Below are 18686 nucleotides of genomic sequence, written 5' to 3'. Positions count from 1 at the left end.
CGGTGGCCGCATCTAACGTTTCAGGTTCTGCCGGCATGCGGCTCTTACTTGGCAACACCACGATTGGTTCGTGTTCGGATGAGAAGCCGCGGCGCATCATCATTGGCTTCGTCGCGGCGTTGTATTTTTAGAAACCCACGAGGCTGTCATGCAAAGCCCTGCAGGTGACAGCAGCAGGAAGGAGACTAAGGCAGCAGGGACTGATGCATGCTAGATCGGACAAGGCTTTCAGTGTTTTCTTTGCGTCTCTCATGTGGAATGTGTTACCTCGTACTTGCTGTTGACTGTTCGACAACTGAAGCATCCAGTTCGCAAGCTAATGTGGGAGAGGTTCAAGATGTGCTGTGTACTGTGGTAGGCGTGTCTTCCCATTGTAAAGCAGAGCCTTGCGGGACACAAAGCTGCATTGACTCCCTCATCGGTGACATTCATTGACACTGACTTGTTGCTTGCTATTTTTGGTGCTCATAGACACCTCAGGGCTGGCAGGACATGGATCATGGGACAATTACTCGCCTTAGACCAGATACCAGTCGTGGTATAATCGTCCTGCAGCCCCTTCTGGTATCAATTGCGACAGACATGTCTTCGCCTGACGTGATGCGGGAATAGACTGCTCAGCTGGCTTAATAAGAATAAGAAACTCGCTACAATCGCTTGATGCCGTAGTGTGATCTGTATGAGGTCAATAGCCTGGCGTAGCTTTGGCCCCGAGACCCCAATATGTCGGCGTCCTACGGGTAAGCCACCGTGGGGAGGATGAGGGAATGTTTGAACACGCTTCGCCTCAAAGTCCTCGTTGTCTCCTGCCCATTTAGTGCATGAGATGCAAAGTTCACAGTGACGTCGTCTCGCCCAGGCATGGTCATGGCCAATCAAGGTCAAGAAATGATTCGAGTTCGCAAGGTAGTATGCGTTATCGGTCGCAGTCTGCGCCGCCCTCCGACGCATGTTATGACACGACCAACTCGCTACTCGAGATAGAGTCTTTTCGGAGATCCGCCAGTATCCCGGCTGCGAAGGTTCGTTCCATATTGCTCGTGTACTTCCCGCAACAACAGACGGCAGTCATGCCAGCCGCAGTCCATTGTCCGGTGGTCCCTCCGCCTCGCTCCCATCTCGCTCCTCACTCGAGCGCTCAACCAAGAGCCTGAGTGCCCTCAATTGCAAGAATCTATGTGCTCGGCAAGGGGAAGCAACAGCAGCTAGTTATTACATTCCCATCCCGTGTATCCACAACCAAACCCAGTTGACAGGGGAACAAAAGGAAGAGTGTGAAGACTGTATTATAGGTGTGCTGTCCTGCAGCCCGAGGGGTGTATCTTGCAGAACGCTCACGCACGAAAAATGAGAAGGAAAACGAGGGAAAGATGATCTGCTGTGCAGAAACGCTGAGGTGGTATCTCCGAGACACACGAATTGAATCCCATTCCAACACTGGAACGCCCTGCTGTCTTTTCTGCACAGAAAATCATTCGAGATGGAGAAGAAAGAGTGTTGTCGCTGGGCGTGATTGCACTGAGTGCTCCGAGGACATGTTTGTACGATGTAATTGTTGTTCAGAAATCCAGTCGCGTGAGTCTATCGTCGCGTTGCATCCATATTGCCGGTGAGCTCGGCCACGCGTGCCTTTATTCGTGCAACTCGTGATTCAATTGCTGTGACCCTTGTTAGTCGCCATCGAGGACATTATCATCGCGAGACTTACTCTCTTCTCCACTGGTCTCACCATCATCAGTTCGTGTCTCAGTCCGACTCCGGGAAGTCTGCTCCTCCGACTGCCTTGCCGCCCGCTCGGCGGCATTTCGTCGGATTTGCGCCCATCGGTCATTGGGACTGACCTGTTGGGTCAGGACCGGTTCGTCCTCGTCATCCATGGAACTTTCTGTCTGCTGGAAAGATGGACCAGAATGCAAGCTGATAGGGCCATGTCGAGGCTCTTCGGCTGGGGTCAAGAACTCTTCCCTCGGAGGTGTATCAACTGGGGCAAAGGCCGGCTGATCCATCAGAGGTCCCTGATCAAATGTCGAGAATTCCCGGTCGGCGTGCTCACGCTCATTCGTGTCCACTCGGGAGAGTTGGTCATACTCTTCGTCGCGACGGGTCCGAGGTGGTGCAAATGGTTGATTCTCGTACTCTTCGTGCTCGGCAGGGAGTTCGGGAGTGAAATCCCTCTGCATTGGCGTCGCCATGGGAGGGACTGGCTCAGGTTCCTCCTCCGCCACTGCTGCTGGTTGGTTCTTAACCGTTGCAAGGCGATGGAAATGTCCGGGACTCAACGGAGGCGAGGTAGGCCCTTCCGCAGGAAGAGGGGGCTGGCCCTCCAGAGCCCGTCTGGCAGCGATGACAGCAGCGTCTTCACTGGTTTGAGAGGGTGACAAAGGAGGGTCTGAGGGCCTCGAGTCCCGCGATTTAGAACGTTTGGTGCCGAATAGCCGTCGGATCCCACTGGACTTGTGTACAGGAGGTGGTCCAGTTGGAGTCTTGACCCTTGGCTTCCTCTGCTGTGGTGGAGATCGACGCTGCTGCTGCTCGAACGACTTGCGCAGTTTGTGCGGCTGCGGTCTAGCAGAGGGAGCCTGTACGATTTCTGGCGTTGCTGGTGGCAATGGTACTTCTGCCGCCTCTAGCGCAGCCCTGGTCTCGACCAGAACCGTTGGTTCAACAGGAATTGGCGCAGGTTCAACGGGATATGGCGCAGGTTCAACAGGATACGGCGCAGGTTCGACAGGAATTGGCGCAGAATCCACGGTTACCGGTGGCGGCGCTGTTGTACTCTGCTCTGCTGATTGCGACCTCTCGACGAGCGCTGGACGCGACGAGTTCACCACAGGCGGCGCTGGCAGATCCTTGTTCTTGCTGACCACTGAGAGAGTCGAAGTCGACCTGCTGATCCCTAGGCTGTTGTTGGGCAGCGTCAACATTTCACGAGAGCCCTTACCGGCAAGCGAGTCGCCCAGATACTTAGCCCGGATCGCCTTCTTGTCGTACTGGCTGGCCCATTGTAGTGCCGGCGAAGCCTCGTCCTTGATTAGCGGACCAATGGTGAATATGCTGTTGGTCTTCGATGCCAATATTGGTTCTTGAGTACGTCCACGGCGGGTCGCCAGAGCAGCTTTCTCTTCCCTCTCCTCGATTTGCTTCCTTCTAGTAAGCTCGGCGGCAGCTTGTTGGATCTTTGCATGTTGATCTGGAGCCAAGGTAGCTCGGTTGTTCGTCGCGATTTGGGGATCTGGAGACAGAGGGCTCTTCTTGGAGCCGGAGCCTCGGCGCGTTATCCGCCCACGCTTTGTCGTGAATCCGAGAAATGTCTTCTTTTTCTCCGCGATATATGCTCCAGCGGCCGGCTCCGGTGCGGCCCCTTTCACTTGCTCCTCCATGACCATCCAATTGTCAAAATGGAACTTGGTCTCAATCAAGGCGCATCGGCCAAACACGGCTTTTCTTGAAGTCGGTTCTTCTGGAGCAAGACTACTGATCCAGACCCACCAGAAAGAATCATCCACATTGACCTTTGTAATGCTTGCCAATTCGCCGGGGTCGAGATTTTGCTGCATGTCAAGGTGTCTCCGGTGCGACTGCGAGCTTTGGCCTCTAGGCGCATCCGTGTTGATGGGAGGTAGTATCTTGTCAGGTGGAAGCAGGATAGGTGCCGGAGCCTTATTGCCGTGCTCGTCTGCAAACCCAGACGACAAGAAATCTGCCCAGGAGGGAGTGGTTGGTCGAGCTAAATCTTGATAGCCTCGTCGTCTAGTCGTGGAGGCCAATGGCTTCGTCGACACAAGCCTGCGGCCCAGCAAACCATCATCGTCGTCCTCGTCATCATCAAGAGAGCTGCCGAACCCAACGTCCTCGAAGCGCGACCACGACGGGTCCGTCAAACTTGTGGATGTTTTCGCGTTTGAGACCTGGGACTGGTTGGCAGATGATATGGCCTTCAGCACACGACGGCATTCGTCTGTGAGAGCTTGAATCGGATCATCGTAGCTTGCAAACTGTTGAAGACCTTGATCGTCATCTCTGTACTCGAAGTTTTTGGCCCGTCGTAACAGAGCATATGGAGTCGGGGAGACCACATCGACAATCATAACAACCCTGGTGGTATCGTTGGAAAGAAGCGCATTCTTAGGGGGGTATGTGACCGAGTCGACAAGCTGCTGGAGCGACCTAGGTAGGGTTAGGATTCCACTTGATTTCCCAGCGCCGGGAGACATGGATCGCAGGTAGGCGAAGAAGAGGTGAGATGTCGCGTCAGCGGCGCTACCAAGGTTAGCGATCGCAGGGGCCATGGGCGGAGAGCAGTATACAGTACCTTGACCAGGACTGATATCCAGATTCGAAGCCTTTTCCGGCGTCATAGTGTTCGAATGCCCACCACCCAGCATATCTAGAGAGTTTGTGCCCTCCGAGTCCATTAGCCTTGCCGTGTGCAGCGACCGCGGCAAGCAAGTCGAAAAAGTCTTTGATGATCTGAAGCCGAGCAGGTGAGTCTACGCCGATGGGCACAAAAGTACTGAAAGCGTCGCGCGCAAATCCGGAGTCTGAGTCGTTAGCTTCGTATGACTTTCTCGGCTGGGCACTGTCATACCTTTCTCTCCCACTCTAAAACCCTCGTAGACCTCCCAGGTCACCACACCGCCGGGTAAGCGGGCCCAACACCATTTCATCACGCTGATAATGACCTAAGCACTTGGTAAGCGCAGTCCAACATGTCCACGAAAGCTCAAGCCTACCATGACTTCGGTCATGCGGAGCTCATTCTCCAATGATGAGCCGCGCAAAGGCTCGCGGTCGTGAGGCGGGAGGAAGAAGTTGCGCACATATGTTCTGGCAGCAGAAGGATCCGATGACGGTCGAAACGGTAAGAGGAGGAAGGGGACATCCAGCGCTACTCGAGGTGAGCATTGAGCATTCATTCTGGACAGGATGGAGGCCGACCTCTTGACTTTAACTCGGCGGTACACAGATGCAACAGCTCCGCGACCTCCTCTGGGTCGACCCTCGTGCGCACCCAAGCATCCGACCATTGAGGCTTCTTGTGACTATCTCCGTTTGCGACGGGGGCGACATTTTTCTTGGCTTGACCTTCCCTGCTCTTGAACACCTTTGAGAAGAACGGCATGATCTGGGACTGAGGTGTCAGATGAGGAGGACCATAAGCTTGATGTTTCTTTGCATCGGCACAAAAACCCAAGACTGATCTCTCAACTCCTCACTTCCAAGGCCGTGACAAGTAGTAGTCGTGGCGCAACCTTGAGCTGCGCGCTCCGGCGACAATGAAGGTGACGGAAGAAGCTGACCAGGTTGAAGGCGGTGCCCGCGGTCAGGCAGGGTGCATATGCAAGTCTGGAGGTGCGTACGCAGTAATTTCAGGGGTTTATCGGCATTGGCTGAATTAGCGAGTGGTAACTCGAAGGCCGGGAGGGACGGAGGAGGTTCCAGATTTGAAATCCAAAAGGACAAGCGAACGTCGGGAAAGAATATGAAGATGACGAGGTTTTCATGCGCCGGTCCGCAACACGAACGGCTGAGGTATTCTGAGCGGACAATTGGTTCAATGAACAGCGAATGCACAAAAACGTGGGCCGGTAAGAGTCAGAAGTGAAGGGGTGAAGTGGCAGCCTGGTCGGCAGAATGGCGACCTTTTTTGCTAAAAACAAGAAGCGAAACAGAAAGTGAAGAATGTGTGATAAGGTCAAGGATAGGAGGAGGTGATAGTGCAGTGAGGCACTGAGGATGGAGTTGAAGCCTCTCGGGCGTTGCAGCGCGACGTGTCGTGCCGTAACTTGAAAAGGGCCGTTTGGTGGTTTGGAAGCGAAAATCCGGTTAGCTGGCCCGCCCACTCCTAGGCTAGTGCTATCGACGCCTCAGGGACCTCGTCCTTAGCCTAAGAGCCACCTGCGCCTGCCCACCGGCACAGCTTCAGGCTTGCAAATCTTGGGAGGTGGAGTGGTGTATTAACGCAACTTGACCCTCATACCACCAGATGCTTGCACCTCAAACAGCAATGAGACACGCGTGGACTATTTCCAGCCACTGATCAACATCGTATCATGCGTGTCCTAGACCGGGTCTCTAGCCCAGCGCCCGACAGACTTATTCGGGTTAGGCCTTTAGGTTATTGCTCCATGCCGGCGGTCCTCATTTGCTTGGATCGTGGTGATCATGGTGAGGTCTTAATCATCTTTCCAGATCAGCAACGATGAGCTCCACGAGATCGAGGCTGCGCAAAACCAGGCGACATCTGATCAGAGCCAGTGTTGACAGTTCGGCACTCAGTCATGCTCGACCGTTCTCCCAAGCATAGGTGCAAGCCCACGAGTGAAGTGCCGGACTGCGCTCCACGAATGCCGTCACAATAAGGGTGCTGCTCGTGCTAGACTGGAGCCGCAATCGGTGAGACTTTACGCGACTGCTGAAATTGACTTGTGCATGTGTGCTGCACATTGGTCCGAAAGTAAGGATGTCCTCAACCAGTCTGAATCGCGATAAAGCCTTGCTGAGATACTTATACTCCTGTGCGCCCTTATGGGTTCATGCACATGTCCTGAATTTCGTGTCCCCTTGCTTCAACAACACGAGGCGGGTGGAATGCCGGCAATTTCGTGTCTGCGGCTGGCTACTCCATACATCAGGCTGGATCATCATCATCTAGTATCCTGCCGCACCGAACATGTACCACAACGGCCCTGTGGCGTTCGCCAACGGCGTGCTAACCTCTCAGCCTGGCTTCAGGCTCGCCGATTCGGCTCTTTGAATGGAGTCTGAAAGGGTTTATCGCAACTTGGCCTGAGCTCCACGGGAGTTGGCAGCAAATGTCAAAGTTCAAGTCATGACGTAACGAGGCTCACAAACCACTGCTGGGTGCCAGTACAATATCACCATCACCCCAGTTGTCAAAGAAAATCGCTGCAGGCGGGTTTATGTTCAGGATATGTCTCCGTAGCCCATTATCTCCCCAGTCTCCTTCCCGACTCGTGCAACCATTCACCAGCAACCCTTACAAGATGGTCAAAAGCAAGGACGAAGTCATCCAGTGAGTAGCTGGGAATCCGTGTCACACGGATGTTGCAAGCTAAGGGGAGCAGAGACTTCAACAACACTGTCAACATGACAGCTGAAGAGTTAGAGCAATGGCTCAAAGGACCTGGCAGTCAAGAGTCGGGCTGGTCGAAAGACGACGGTTCAGGAGAGAGCATCGGCCATGAAAGGTGAGCGGCGTTGCCGGCTTTTACCGTCGCCCGATTTTGCGCTTCATCCTGTGTCGTTGTGCTGTAGAACATGACGCGCGGTGCCTGACCGTCTCGATAGTGGAAGGAAGATCGTTGAGATCCTGAAAAAGAACCCGCATAAAGACCCGTCCCAATATGACGAGGAAGATATAGCGCATATGAGAAAAGTCGCCGCCTATAACAAGCGCCATCTCGCGCAGGAGGAAAAGGCCAAACAAGACACGAACAGCAACTCGTATAAGAGCCTGAAGAACTGGGGACACGATGCGCAGAAATCGTAATCTCCATCGAGCTTGCATGATATAAGTCATCCTGTCCAATTATAGGTCAATTTTTCCCAGGTGCTTTAGCAGACCGGCCACGGCGTTCGATTATGGTCTTCATGTTTCAGGTGGAAAGATGAAATCTTTGACGAGTGCAGATCCTGCATATTCTGGATTGAGCATAACGCAGTTGAGGAAGTACTCCAAGCCTTCCCGCCTCTTGTTGAGAAATTTAGGTCGGAATTTGTAGACGGCGCTTTTCGGAGGAAGAGGGGGGAGTGACGACTTGGTCGATTGCGGGAAGGCTTTGATCAACTTCGCACGCAGCTCATCGAACTCGGAATACCGCTTTCGAATAATCATGGGTCCTCCATCGAGCGTCTGGACACGGCAGTTGTATACGACATATGCCCCAGCGCCTAGGGGATTGCCTCGGACAATGACATATTCGTCGATGGTGATGGATTTGGCCCAAAGACCAGCCCTGCTGGCTTCACGGGATAGAGTATGGTCTTCGAGTGTTATAGGAGGTGGACGGAGGGCAGACAATTCATCAAAGGATGATTCTCTGCTGGGTTTCCAGTACGGCGGGGGAAGAGGCGCGGGACGAGACTGGTCACCAGCCGAATCCATAGAATCTTGACCCCATTGAACTGGACCCAATTTTGCTTTCGCAAGGGAACCGGGGTTCTCCATGCATGTGCTCAATGCACGAGGCCCAAGTAGAGGCCAGATCGGTCAAAGACAGCCGGCGTTCTGCATGGACGATGTCTGTTCATGCGAGGTGGGATGTCCCGCCACGCAAGAAATGCTGAAAGATGCAAGTGAGGTGACAAAGTACGAGAAGATGTTTCAGCAAAGAAGGGAAAAAGTCCGAAGGATCCGCGAGCTAGCAGAGATAGACCATGCCGCCAGCGCACGTCAACTGCATCGAGAACAGCGGCGTCTGTAGCGCCATCTCTTGTTGACCGCTAGCCTTGTTCAGGACCGGCCCTGCAAGTCATCTGAGGGAGTGGTGAGGAATTGATCTTGCAGGCAGCGAGTCGTGTTTCGACTCAGTTACTTCTCTAGAGAGTCTAGTTTGTGGTCTTTTGCCTCTTGGGAGATGCATCGCACGGTTGAAGAAGGCCTGTACTCCCTCCGCCACTGCTTTCCAACAGCAGTTCACTCCGCTGTTGTGGACCTGGTGTGCATGTTCGCACGGCCAGAGCGTCAGGCGGACCTTCTATTGGCGATGGATTGCGCGTCATGGAGCCCGAGAGCCGACACCATTGGACCGACAACAACCTGCGACTGACATTTTTGACAGCTCCACAAACACCACGGACTTTTTTCGACCTTGAAGGACGCACGCCTGAGACAAGTCAACCTCCCTCACAGATCGTGCATGCTCCCGCAAGTGCCAGCCATTCAGATCGGAGCTCTTCACATGCAACAAACAGTCGCAATGGGCTAGAATCTTGACCGTGCACCTACTGGGGACTTTCCGAGTGGCGGGGAATTAGCATGTCGCCTGGAGGACCCTAACTCACCTTGATCAACACCAACCCAAAGCGGCGGTGGTGAATGCTAGGGGTCCGCCCTTTTATATCAAGCCCATGGACGCCCGTGGCTGCGATGACCGCCGACCACTCGCTCAACTTTCAAGCAACGACTCGCTTCATTCCTTTCATACACTCGCTATCTCTTTCATTTTACAGCAACGAGCGAGAAGCATATTTCTTAAACTTCGTACCGACTTATTAATCCGTGTAACCTGTTGCACTGCACCAAAACCCAACTCCTAATCAACATGCAATACTTCCGCCTTGCTGCTGCTGTAGCAGCTTTTGCTCGAATGGCCGTCACGCAAACGATTGATCCCAACTCAGTGCCCCTATCAACGAGGCGTAAGTGTTGCTCCTCACCTGGTGGCTTCGGCCTACCTCGCTAACAGCTGTCTAGAGGCGTGGTGCAACTCACAGATCGCCCAATGTCCACTTATCTGTCTGCAAGAAGCTGGCAACTCCGCCGGCACTTATGATAATACATGCGATTCTGCCTCCCTTACCTACTCCTGTATCTGCTCCAACGGATTGTCTCCGAACGCCTCCGAGTACTCGCAAACCCTGCCATACTATATCTGCACCCAATATAATACCAATTGTCAGCTGGGCTGTGGTAATGACAATACTTGTGCCGCTGCGTGCGTGCAGGACCATCCATGTGGTGCTCTTAACCCTACAAGAGTCAACACAAGCACTATCAGCACGATGCCAGCAACATCTACGACAAACGGGGCGGCAGCCTCGACCGCCTCAGATGGCAGCGTTGTTTACACTGGCTTTGGTGGTGGTGCCGCCGCTACCACAACCGATGCATCAGGCAGCAGCGGATCTTCTGGGAGCTCTGCTGCGTCAAGGCTGGTCATCAACGTTGGTGAGATGTATGGACTCGCAGTTGTCGCTGCAGGAATTTTCTTCGGCTTCAGCGTGATGCTCTAAGACGTTGGGCCTGTCCGGCTCTAAAGGTTTCTCAATGATAGCTTTGGCACTGGCGCTGGCAGGATGAATTGGGTTGGAATTCGCGACGTCCTCGCATACGAAGCAGTCTCGTTTTAGGATGAGAGGTCGCCATTGTCGAGCCTCTTCCGGTATAATAGTAATGCTTGCTCCTCCAATGGTTGCCCCAGACAACGCGTGTTTTTCCATGTACCGAAGTTTCTCCGACACCCCAATTGCATCTGCCTCGTGTTGAGCTCCAATTGAATGGCGCGTCCCTTGTCAGCCCAAAATACAGAATTGCATGCCTCGATGATGAGCCTGTCCACGAATATCAGTAAGCAACAATAACACTATGATGGCCACCTACGCTTCGCCTAGCCCAGCAGCCCTAGCGTCCAGTCTCAGTAACTCTCGTCGACCGCTCCGAGCCACCACGCGATCAGCTGCACAGCGCGCCCCAGCCATGCCAGAACTAATAGAAACACGCAAGAGACCGCACCTTAATCGAAGCTTTACAGGGGACAGCTCCGATGACGAAGATCTTGCGCCCATCAAACTGAGCGCCGAGGCGCAAGCGATACTTGGAGAGGACGAACAGCAAGTTGAAGCTGAGAAAGAGAATATCGCTCCAAGGGTCCATCCTACAATACCATCCACCTCGACGGGCCTGCGAAGGCAGAGCAAAGGGACACCTATCGAGGCGCTCAAAGCCTCAAGCCCTCCGCAGAAAGAAGATGGAAGTCCAGCTCCCCGGGTCGTCCGCGTCACCTCTAGCGTTCGCCCTGGCGCACCAGGAGTTCTGGGCAGAGACGGATCGTTCATGTACAAGATCCACGAAAAGTCAGCAACGCGAGCCCAGACTACCCTTCAAGACTCAGAGACTCCAGCGCCCCCGGTTCGCCGTATCCGCATCAGTAATGGCCGGCGGTTGTCGAGGTCACCACCTTCTGATCAAGCACCGCAGGAACCTCAAGCTGAAGATGCACCATACACGTCAAAACGATCGGTCAGCCCGAGATCTGGGGCTTCGCGGGCCAGTGTGGAGGAGCACAATTCTGCCATGCCGTCTACAGTTACACGTCCCCGGAAAGGAGATGAGAACGGTGCTCATAGCACGATGCGCGTCCGCCGCCTAGGCGGAGCATTGCTCAATAAACCCGTAAGGAGGGGCATGGTCCGCCGTCAGAGCGAGGATGACGATGGTGCCAACATAGATGACCATCCTGGTGCGACAACGCCGGAGTTGGAGGTTGGTCGTCGAGCACCTGAACCAGATCTACAAGACTTGCCCGACGATTTGCTTGCGCTCCAAGGCAGCCCACAGCCGATCAAGCCACTACGCCCGTCCCCAAGGAGCGGATCTCCCATACAGGTGGACGTGCAGACAGCATTCGATCGTCCCGCGTCAAGACCAGGCTCATTGCTTCGAACGCAGCCGACACCTGCTGTACCCGGTTCTCATCCTTCGTCAAAGTCTTCAAGCTCTCAAAACAGACCTGTATTCAAGATCCCACCGCTACAACCCCTTCCAGCGCAGGACCAAGAGAACGACCCACCGCCGACCTTCCGCCGTACCAGACCATCCGCTGCAATACTGGACATCCACGAAGATGGAGGTGACCCAGATCGGAAAGCCTCTGAGCCCACACCGATGCAGATATCTCCCTCTCGCCAACCTCTGGCTCCTCGGTCAAACAATACACCTCACCGACCGGCCCCAGTACCCCCTCCGAAAATGTCAATCCTCGACGCAGCCACCTCGAATGCCGGGTCCCGCAATAAGAAGTCCGTCCACTACGCACTGAACGGCAAAACGTACCGTCGCCTTGACTGCATCGGTCGAGGCGGCTCCTCGCGAGTCTTCCGCATAATGGCCGAGAATTATAAAATCTTCGCGCTGAAGCGGGTCAACCTCGAAGAAGCCGACATGGCGGCCATTGCGGGCTACAAGGGCGAGATCGACCTGTTAAAAAAACTAGAAAACGTCGACAGGGTCATCAGACTGTATGACTACGAGGTCAACGAAGAAAAGGGCGTCCTTAACGTCATGATGGAGCTCGGCGAGACGGATTTCAACAAGATGCTCAACGAGCAATTGAAGGCCGAGAATGCAAAGTTGGACATCACATTCACGCGGCACTACTGGAAAGAGATGCTGGAGTGCGTGCAAGCCGTGCACGAGCACGACATTGTCCACTCAGACCTCAAGCCCGCCAACTTCCTCCTGGTCAAAGGTCAGCTGAAACTGATCGACTTTGGCATCGCCAACGCGATCCAGGAAAACACCGTCAACGTGCACCGCGAGAACCAAATCGGCACCCCGAACTACATGTCCCCCGAGTCGCTCGTCGCGGTAGGCGCGACACAAGGACAAGGGGCCCTGCCGGGCACGAAAATCCTCAAGCTAGGCAAACCTTCTGATGTATGGAGTCTGGGTTGTATCCTGTACCAGATGACGTATGGACAGCCCCCGTTTGCACACATCCAGAAGCAATTCGAGCGCATCATGTCCATCCCGAATCCGAAGGTGGAGATTCAATTCCCCAGCACGGGTATCGGCGGGAGCGTTGTCCCGTTTGGGCTCATCAAGACGTTGAAACGATGCCTGACGAGGGAGCAGTCCCTTCGGCCAACCATCAGCGAATTGCTTTCTGCGACGGACCCGTTCTTGAACCCCGTGGCCATCTCTCCCGAAATGCTGGGCCGCGTCATCGGGAATGTCGTCGGATACTGTCGGCGGAGGGAGGAAGCCTTGAAAGCGAAAGGCGAGATGCAGTGTCAAGTCGGCGAGGATGGCAAGGAGGCCAGCTGTTTGCCTTCTGATGGCGAGATGGTGGGCTGGCCGGGCGCATTCTACGAGAAGTTGAGACAGGCCAATTTGGAGGGCACGGCGTGGTGAAGGCGGCGCAGTCCGGAAAAGAGGAAGTCCGCGAATATGTCAAGAGGGGAAGAGGAGCGTCTGGGATATCGGTATCATCTCCTTCATTCCTCACTCTCTGATCAGCCGCCTCCACCGTCGGTCTGTCACGTGCAGCTTTGGATAAGCACCGCAAGCACTGAACGAGTTGGATAGTGGCGGAGGAGGTGCGAGCCTCCCCATCCACCCGCCCCGCATACTTTGTCTGTATAGGAACGAGCGAGCGAACGAGAGAAGGAAGGGTGGGAGATGGAGACCACCAACGAACTACTATATAATTTACGAGTCAACGATCATGTGTTACTTAGAGATTCGGCATGGCGTATTGAGAAGTAACAGGAAGCGTGTAGTACGCAGTGGCCACTGGAAAACTCGGATCCCGACTGTATGGCACTCTACTCTAAGCCAGAGAGTGTGGCATCGGGGCAGGAGAAGCAAAGCAAGCAAGCAGACGGCTGTACCTAGCGTTCAAGCGAGCTTTACAGTACACAGGTACTTCATCGTGTCACGAGTACAGTGTACGTACTGTTGTTTTGGCGCTGTATCATACATAATGTAAGTACTCCGTAGTCGCCAATCAAAAGATCACATCGCGCTTTGCAAATAGCTAAGTACTGTACTCCGTATGTGTCTGAGGCTGCATTAAGCCCATTCGATCCTCCTCCTTTCCACTGATGAATCATTAATTAAGTCTCGGAGGACAAGGCGTCTCCCCGTCTCCTTACGAATGCATGGGTACGTCGTACTAATTACCTAAACTGATTAGATTACTCGTCGGTGTACTGGCGTTACTGTGTTCCCTACCTATGTACCTAGGTACGTGCGCCGTATCTATGGTGGGTGCATGGCATGGGGGGGCGTGACATGGCGTGGCATTGCATGACATACACTCCATGGTGGACATCCTTGGGATGGGTTCTCTGTACAGTCCATGGTCTGCAACTTCGAGATGGCTCCTCTTCACACTCCAGTAGTGTAGAGTACAGTGGTGGAGAGGGACGGAAAGGCTGTGGCGTGGCTAGCTCAAGTCATGCGCTTGGGTCATGTACGTACATATTTGTGTACGTGTATTAGCAGGAAGAGACGGCAAGCAGAACGGGCAGTAAGGAGGTAGGGAGGACTCGTCAAGGACTTCGGAAGTTGCAACCTTATGAACGTACAGTATCTAGGAACAGATGAGACGATCTTGTCCAGTTGGTAATTATACATATAGTTACATTCCTTGTTTGGCTGGTTGTGTTCCGAAGCGGACGAGAAGAGTAGGAACAGAATAATCGAGATGAGTGCCTTTGTGATCGTACAATGTGTAATATACAACATGTAATATGCGCCCTAACTGCGTCTCCAATAGCGTGATATCTGCTCAATGAGCTATACTCCGCTACATCCTGCTCTATGCTTTGTCCAACGACTGCGCCAGACACATCTCGTAGTAAATGCCCTTCTGGGCCTGCAACTCCGCATGGGTGCCACGCTCGGCGATCCGCCCACTGGCAATCACAAAGATCATGTCCGCGTGGCGGATGGTTGACAACCGATGCGCCACCGCGATGGTGGTCCTGCTTATGGCTGCCTCGTCCAACGCCGTCTGCACAAGACGCTCGGATTGAGTGTCCAGCGCGGATGTTGCCTCGTCGAGTAGGAGGAGCTTGGGATCTCGAATCAAGGCTCTGGCAATGGCGATGCGTTGTCGTTGGCCGCCTGAGAACTGCATTCCTCGCGAACCACAGGAGGTGTCGAACCCCTCGGGGAGAGACGTTACAAAGTCCAGCGCGTTGGCTTGGCGGCATGCCTCTTTAACTTGCTCATCGGAGGGCTCGAAGTCGAGGCCTAGCGAGACGTTCTCGCGCACCGAGCCCGAATACAGCGTCGGTTCCTGCTGTACGAGAGACATGTGTGTTCGGTACAGGCGAGGTGACATGGCGGCAATGTCCTCGTGGGAGAGACAGATCCGGCCGCTCGTGGGGTCGTAGAAGCGTTCGAGCAAGGCGACGAGCGTGGACTTGCCACAGCCTGACGCGCCAACCAACGCTACAAATTGTCCGGTCTCGATGCTCATTGTGATGCTCCGGATGACCCGCGAGGTTTGGCGCTGTCGGTAGCGGAACTCCACATCTTCGAGGGCAACCGGCCCATCGGCCGAGGGTCCGTTTTCTTTGTTGTTTTCCGTCTCCGCGATGGTCGGTTTCTGCGTCCTAAGCCACAGAATGTAGTTTGCCGCGCCTTGAGCCCTAGTGATGGACGTTGTGTATCCGAAGAACTGGCCGGCCGCCTGGCCAGCGAACAGGACCCCGATGAAGATCGTGTAGAACTGCGCCGTAGTGTACTCTCCCGATGCAAGCAGTCGGCTACCATACCAGAATCCGAGCGCCATGGCAAGGAACTCGATGGACTGTGATAACGCGAAGAAGAACATGGTCCATATCAACGCCCGGGTCGACTTCAGCACGATGTTGCTGAGCATGTCTGAGTATTCTTCGAGCACATGAGCCTCCAAGGTCAACGAAGCGACCGTTCGAATAGCAGAGACTGCCTCGTTGGCCAGTCCGGCACTCTCTGCGAACCTCTCGCCAGTCTGACGATCGAGCTGCATTTCCAGCCGGATGCGGATGTAACCTGCGAGGAGCAGTGGAGGCAATGCGCCGAAGACGACGACCAGCCCCAGTTTCCATCCATAAGCCAGTGCAAGCGCACTGCTCGATACCACATTGATCAAGACATTCGCGATGAGGGGAACATTGGTTGAAAGCAACTCCTGCAGGTGGGTGGGTAGTGTTGAGAGTCTTGAAGTCAGCGCACCTGATGTGTTTTCGGGAATGTCGAAGAACGCGATATCTTGGTCGAGAACCCGTCCGAACATTTCCGACCGGATGCGGTGCGTGACTGTCTGCGAGACGAGATTGCAAGTCCATCCAATGGTGAAATAGGCGGCCAGATTGGCCAGTGCGAGAACGAAGAACATCAACGCATAGAAGTCCGCTCGTTCACGAGCATTTTCCCCGGTCAGTTGGAAGACAGTCAGCGCCTTGGAGAAGAGGACGGCCTGGGCGGGAAATGTTCCTCCGGCGATGAGACAAGCAATGACCTGCAGGAAGAAGCAGAAATACAGCGGCTTTTGCTCATAGAACATAATGAAGATGCATCTGGGGAGAGAGTAGCCAAGAGTCCCCACAGGCTTTTGCTGCTTCTCGGTATCCTCACCCACCGAAGTAGCAGTAGTGGCGATGCGTTGCAGAGCCGGTCGGTCGACAGACTCCTCTAGGATCTGCTTTTCGGTGGAATACATCTCAGGCGGCTCGCTGTTGGCCGTACCGAGGTCTTGAGCTCGGACTAGAGCCGCGTACCGGCCGTCCAAATCGATCAATTCCTGATGTGTCCCTTGCTCAACAATCTTCCCAGAAGACATGACTGCTATGCTGTCGGCCGCCTTCACCGTTGCCAGCTTGTGTGCGATGACCAGGGTTGTCCTATTCTTTGACACCCGACTAAGAGCATCCTGTACGACTTTCTCTGCTTTGGGGTCGAGTGCGCTCGTAGCTTCGTCAAGAAGTAGGATCTTTGGGTTAGAAATAATGCTGCGAGCGATGGCGATCCGTTGTCGTTGACCTCCACTCAGAGTCCCGGCTCGTTCGCCCACTTCGGTGTCGTAGCCCTGCGGTAACTCGCTGACGAAGCTGTCAGCATTACTTGCCTTGCAAGCCTCGCGAACCAACTCCATCTGTTTCTCGTGAGGAAGCTGCCGCTGGGACTCAACGAAGCCCTTGGCGACATTCTGGAAGATAGTCCCGCGAAAGAGTATCGGCTCCTGTTGAACAAGGCGGATTTGACTTCTCAGCCATTTGACGTTGTATTCCTCCAGGTCTCGGCCATCGAGCACAATGCGACCGGAAGCCGGCAGATACCACCTTTCCAGCAGGCCAACGAGGGTACTTTTCCCTGAGCCCGAGGCTCCCACTAAAGCGGTAGTTTTGCCTGCAGGGATGGTTATGTTGAATCCGTGCAGAACCTGCGCAGCTGGCCGGGACGGATACGCGAAGTCCAGATTGTGGATCTCGATGCGTCCTTCGCATGATGAAGGCGTTGCGCCAGACGGGTCGAGAGGGTCTAAAAGTGACGGTTTGTCGACGACGCTGAACAGTTCGGAAGCAGCCGATGAGGCGTTGGTGATGGCCTCGATTTGTGGCGCAATGCTCGAGATCGAGGTTGCGGCAATGGTTACTGAGAGCACGACGGTGAAGACCGTGCCCACACTACCGACCTCACCGCTCTGATACATCCTGAAGCCCTGCCAGAACGAGAGGGCGGTTGCCGAATACACACAAAAGAACTGTGTCGAGAAAAGCACGCCCCAGTTGGGTGACTTCTTATTACCTTCCTTATGAGCCTGTGCTAGGAATGTGTCATACCTCTGCACCATCTTCTTCTGGGCATAGAATGCATGAACCGTCCGGATCGACGATAGAGCCTCTTCAGCAAGTACGGCAGCTCGGGAGTAGATGCGGAGGATCCGGGCCTCCTGGACTGCGTCGATGGCAACACAGGCTCCCGTAATGATGAATATTGCGGGTATAACGGTCATTGTAATCAGACCCAGCTTCCATTGTGCAGCCAGGGCCACGATGAAGGAAGTAACAAAGGTGGAGAGGCCCTGAATGATGAAGACGAGCTTCTCGGCGATGCCCGACTGAATCTTGTTGCCGTTTGTGGTGACTTGCGTAGCTGTAGCGCCGTTGCTTTTGCTGTCAAAATGCCAGATTTCTTGCCGAAGGGTTGCCTCGAGAAATGCTTTCCGAAGAGTGCGAGTTGTCCTCGTTGCTGCGATGCTGACTGCCGCCGTGGCGATGTAGGTGGCAATGAATCTGCCAATGAAGAGGTATACGAACCACAGCACAAAATGATCGACATCGTCTTTGAACTGCGCCGGGGTCGAGGTCCCGGTAGCGAAGTTGTTGAATTTGGTGGTGAAAGTGCCAAAGATCAAGGACATCAATGGAAGGGCAGCACCAGAAGCGATGGCAGAGGAACATGCTACGGCATTGAGGGCCCAGTCGTACTTGTCGGCATACTGAAAGACGCGGAAATAGTCCTTGATGCTGCCCTCGCCCTTCGTCTTTTCCGTCTTGTCGCCGCCATTTTGCTCTGAGCCATCTTGGCTTGATGTTCGCTTTTCTCTGTCTGCTGCCATGCGAGCTGTCGGGAAGCCCAGGGACCGCGGAATTGGAGGTGTAAGAGTTCTGTCAGGTTATATGTACAAACGTCTGTCGAACGGATGGAGTGACTGCTGGAAGATTGAGACGCGAGCGACGGCGTGTATATGTGATATTGTCCCCCTGTGCAGGGCAAAAGCTTCACGGACACTGCCATGTCGTTTCCGAGTTCTGGTAATCGTCTCCGCCGAGCCATGCCAATCTACTGCTGCCTGGCGCAAATGCTTGTGCAAAGCATGGACTCCACGAGGATGCCGCCCACAACGCCAGTCGACCAGAGGCCAAGTATCTGGAGTATCTTGGACGGCACGAGCCCGGATGGCAGCTTCTGTGATAGGACAAGAATACGGCGAAAAGAAATGGACGACGTCAAAGGGCTTCTTGTCGGGGGTAGTGCGACTCCCGGCGACGGGGTAGCCGGGCCCGAGAATCCGGCCGGCCACGATGGAGACCCAGTTCCCCCTGTGCTCACTCGAGTCCTTCCTTCCTCACTGCTGGGTCTCCGAGCAGTATGCGAACATTGGAAAGAGGGGTTTCATGAGACATGAGCCATGTCGGAACCGCCAGAGCCTCGATCAGAAGTA

At 54.4% G+C, this 18686-nt stretch overlaps 6 protein-coding genes across 6 annotated transcripts; 3 read left to right on the top strand and 3 right to left on the bottom strand.

Moving 5' to 3' along the window:
• Positions 1–1581: 1581 nt before the first annotated feature.
• Positions 1582–5122, bottom strand: A1O7_07075 (uncharacterized protein; the record flags this gene model as incomplete). Its single annotated transcript, XM_007761075.1, has 6 exons — positions 1582–1658; positions 1709–4260; positions 4313–4541; positions 4589–4682; positions 4734–4888; positions 4939–5122. The coding sequence occupies 6 exons, from the start codon at positions 5120–5122 to the stop codon at positions 1582–1584; spliced, it is 3291 nt and encodes a 1096-aa protein (XP_007759265.1).
• Positions 5123–7110: 1988 nt separating this feature from the next.
• A1O7_07074 (uncharacterized protein) lies at positions 7111–7513 on the top strand (the record flags this gene model as incomplete). The annotated part of the gene is made up of 2 exons (XM_007761074.1): positions 7111–7211; positions 7312–7513. The coding sequence occupies 2 exons, from the start codon at positions 7111–7113 to the stop codon at positions 7511–7513; spliced, it is 303 nt and encodes a 100-aa protein (XP_007759264.1).
• A 99-nt stretch (positions 7514–7612) lies between these two features.
• Positions 7613–8191, bottom strand: A1O7_07073 (uncharacterized protein; the record flags this gene model as incomplete). Its single annotated transcript, XM_007761073.1, has 1 exon — positions 7613–8191. One exon carries the CDS (start codon positions 8189–8191, stop codon positions 7613–7615), a length of 579 nt encoding a protein of 192 aa, XP_007759263.1.
• Positions 8192–9287: 1096 nt separating this feature from the next.
• On the top strand, positions 9288–9978 carry A1O7_07072 (uncharacterized protein; the record flags this gene model as incomplete). The annotated part of the gene is made up of 2 exons (XM_007761072.1): positions 9288–9384; positions 9440–9978. The coding sequence occupies 2 exons, from the start codon at positions 9288–9290 to the stop codon at positions 9976–9978; spliced, it is 636 nt and encodes a 211-aa protein (XP_007759262.1).
• A 463-nt stretch (positions 9979–10441) lies between these two features.
• Positions 10442–12877, top strand: A1O7_07071 (TTK protein kinase; the record flags this gene model as incomplete). Its single annotated transcript, XM_007761071.1, has 1 exon — positions 10442–12877. One exon carries the CDS (start codon positions 10442–10444, stop codon positions 12875–12877), a length of 2436 nt encoding a protein of 811 aa, XP_007759261.1.
• Positions 12878–14288: 1411 nt separating this feature from the next.
• On the bottom strand, positions 14289–18080 carry A1O7_07070 (uncharacterized protein; the record flags this gene model as incomplete). The annotated part of the gene is made up of 1 exon (XM_007761070.1): positions 14289–18080. One exon carries the CDS (start codon positions 18078–18080, stop codon positions 14289–14291), a length of 3792 nt encoding a protein of 1263 aa, XP_007759260.1.
• Positions 18081–18686: the final 606 nt, after the last annotated feature.

Source organism: Cladophialophora yegresii (genome assembly GCF_000585515.1).
Source record: "Cladophialophora yegresii CBS 114405 chromosome Unknown aczIN-supercont1.5, whole genome shotgun sequence".
NCBI lineage: Eukaryota > Fungi > Ascomycota > Eurotiomycetes > Chaetothyriales > Herpotrichiellaceae > Cladophialophora > Cladophialophora yegresii.
This window is presented reverse-complemented; position numbering and strand designations above follow the sequence as displayed.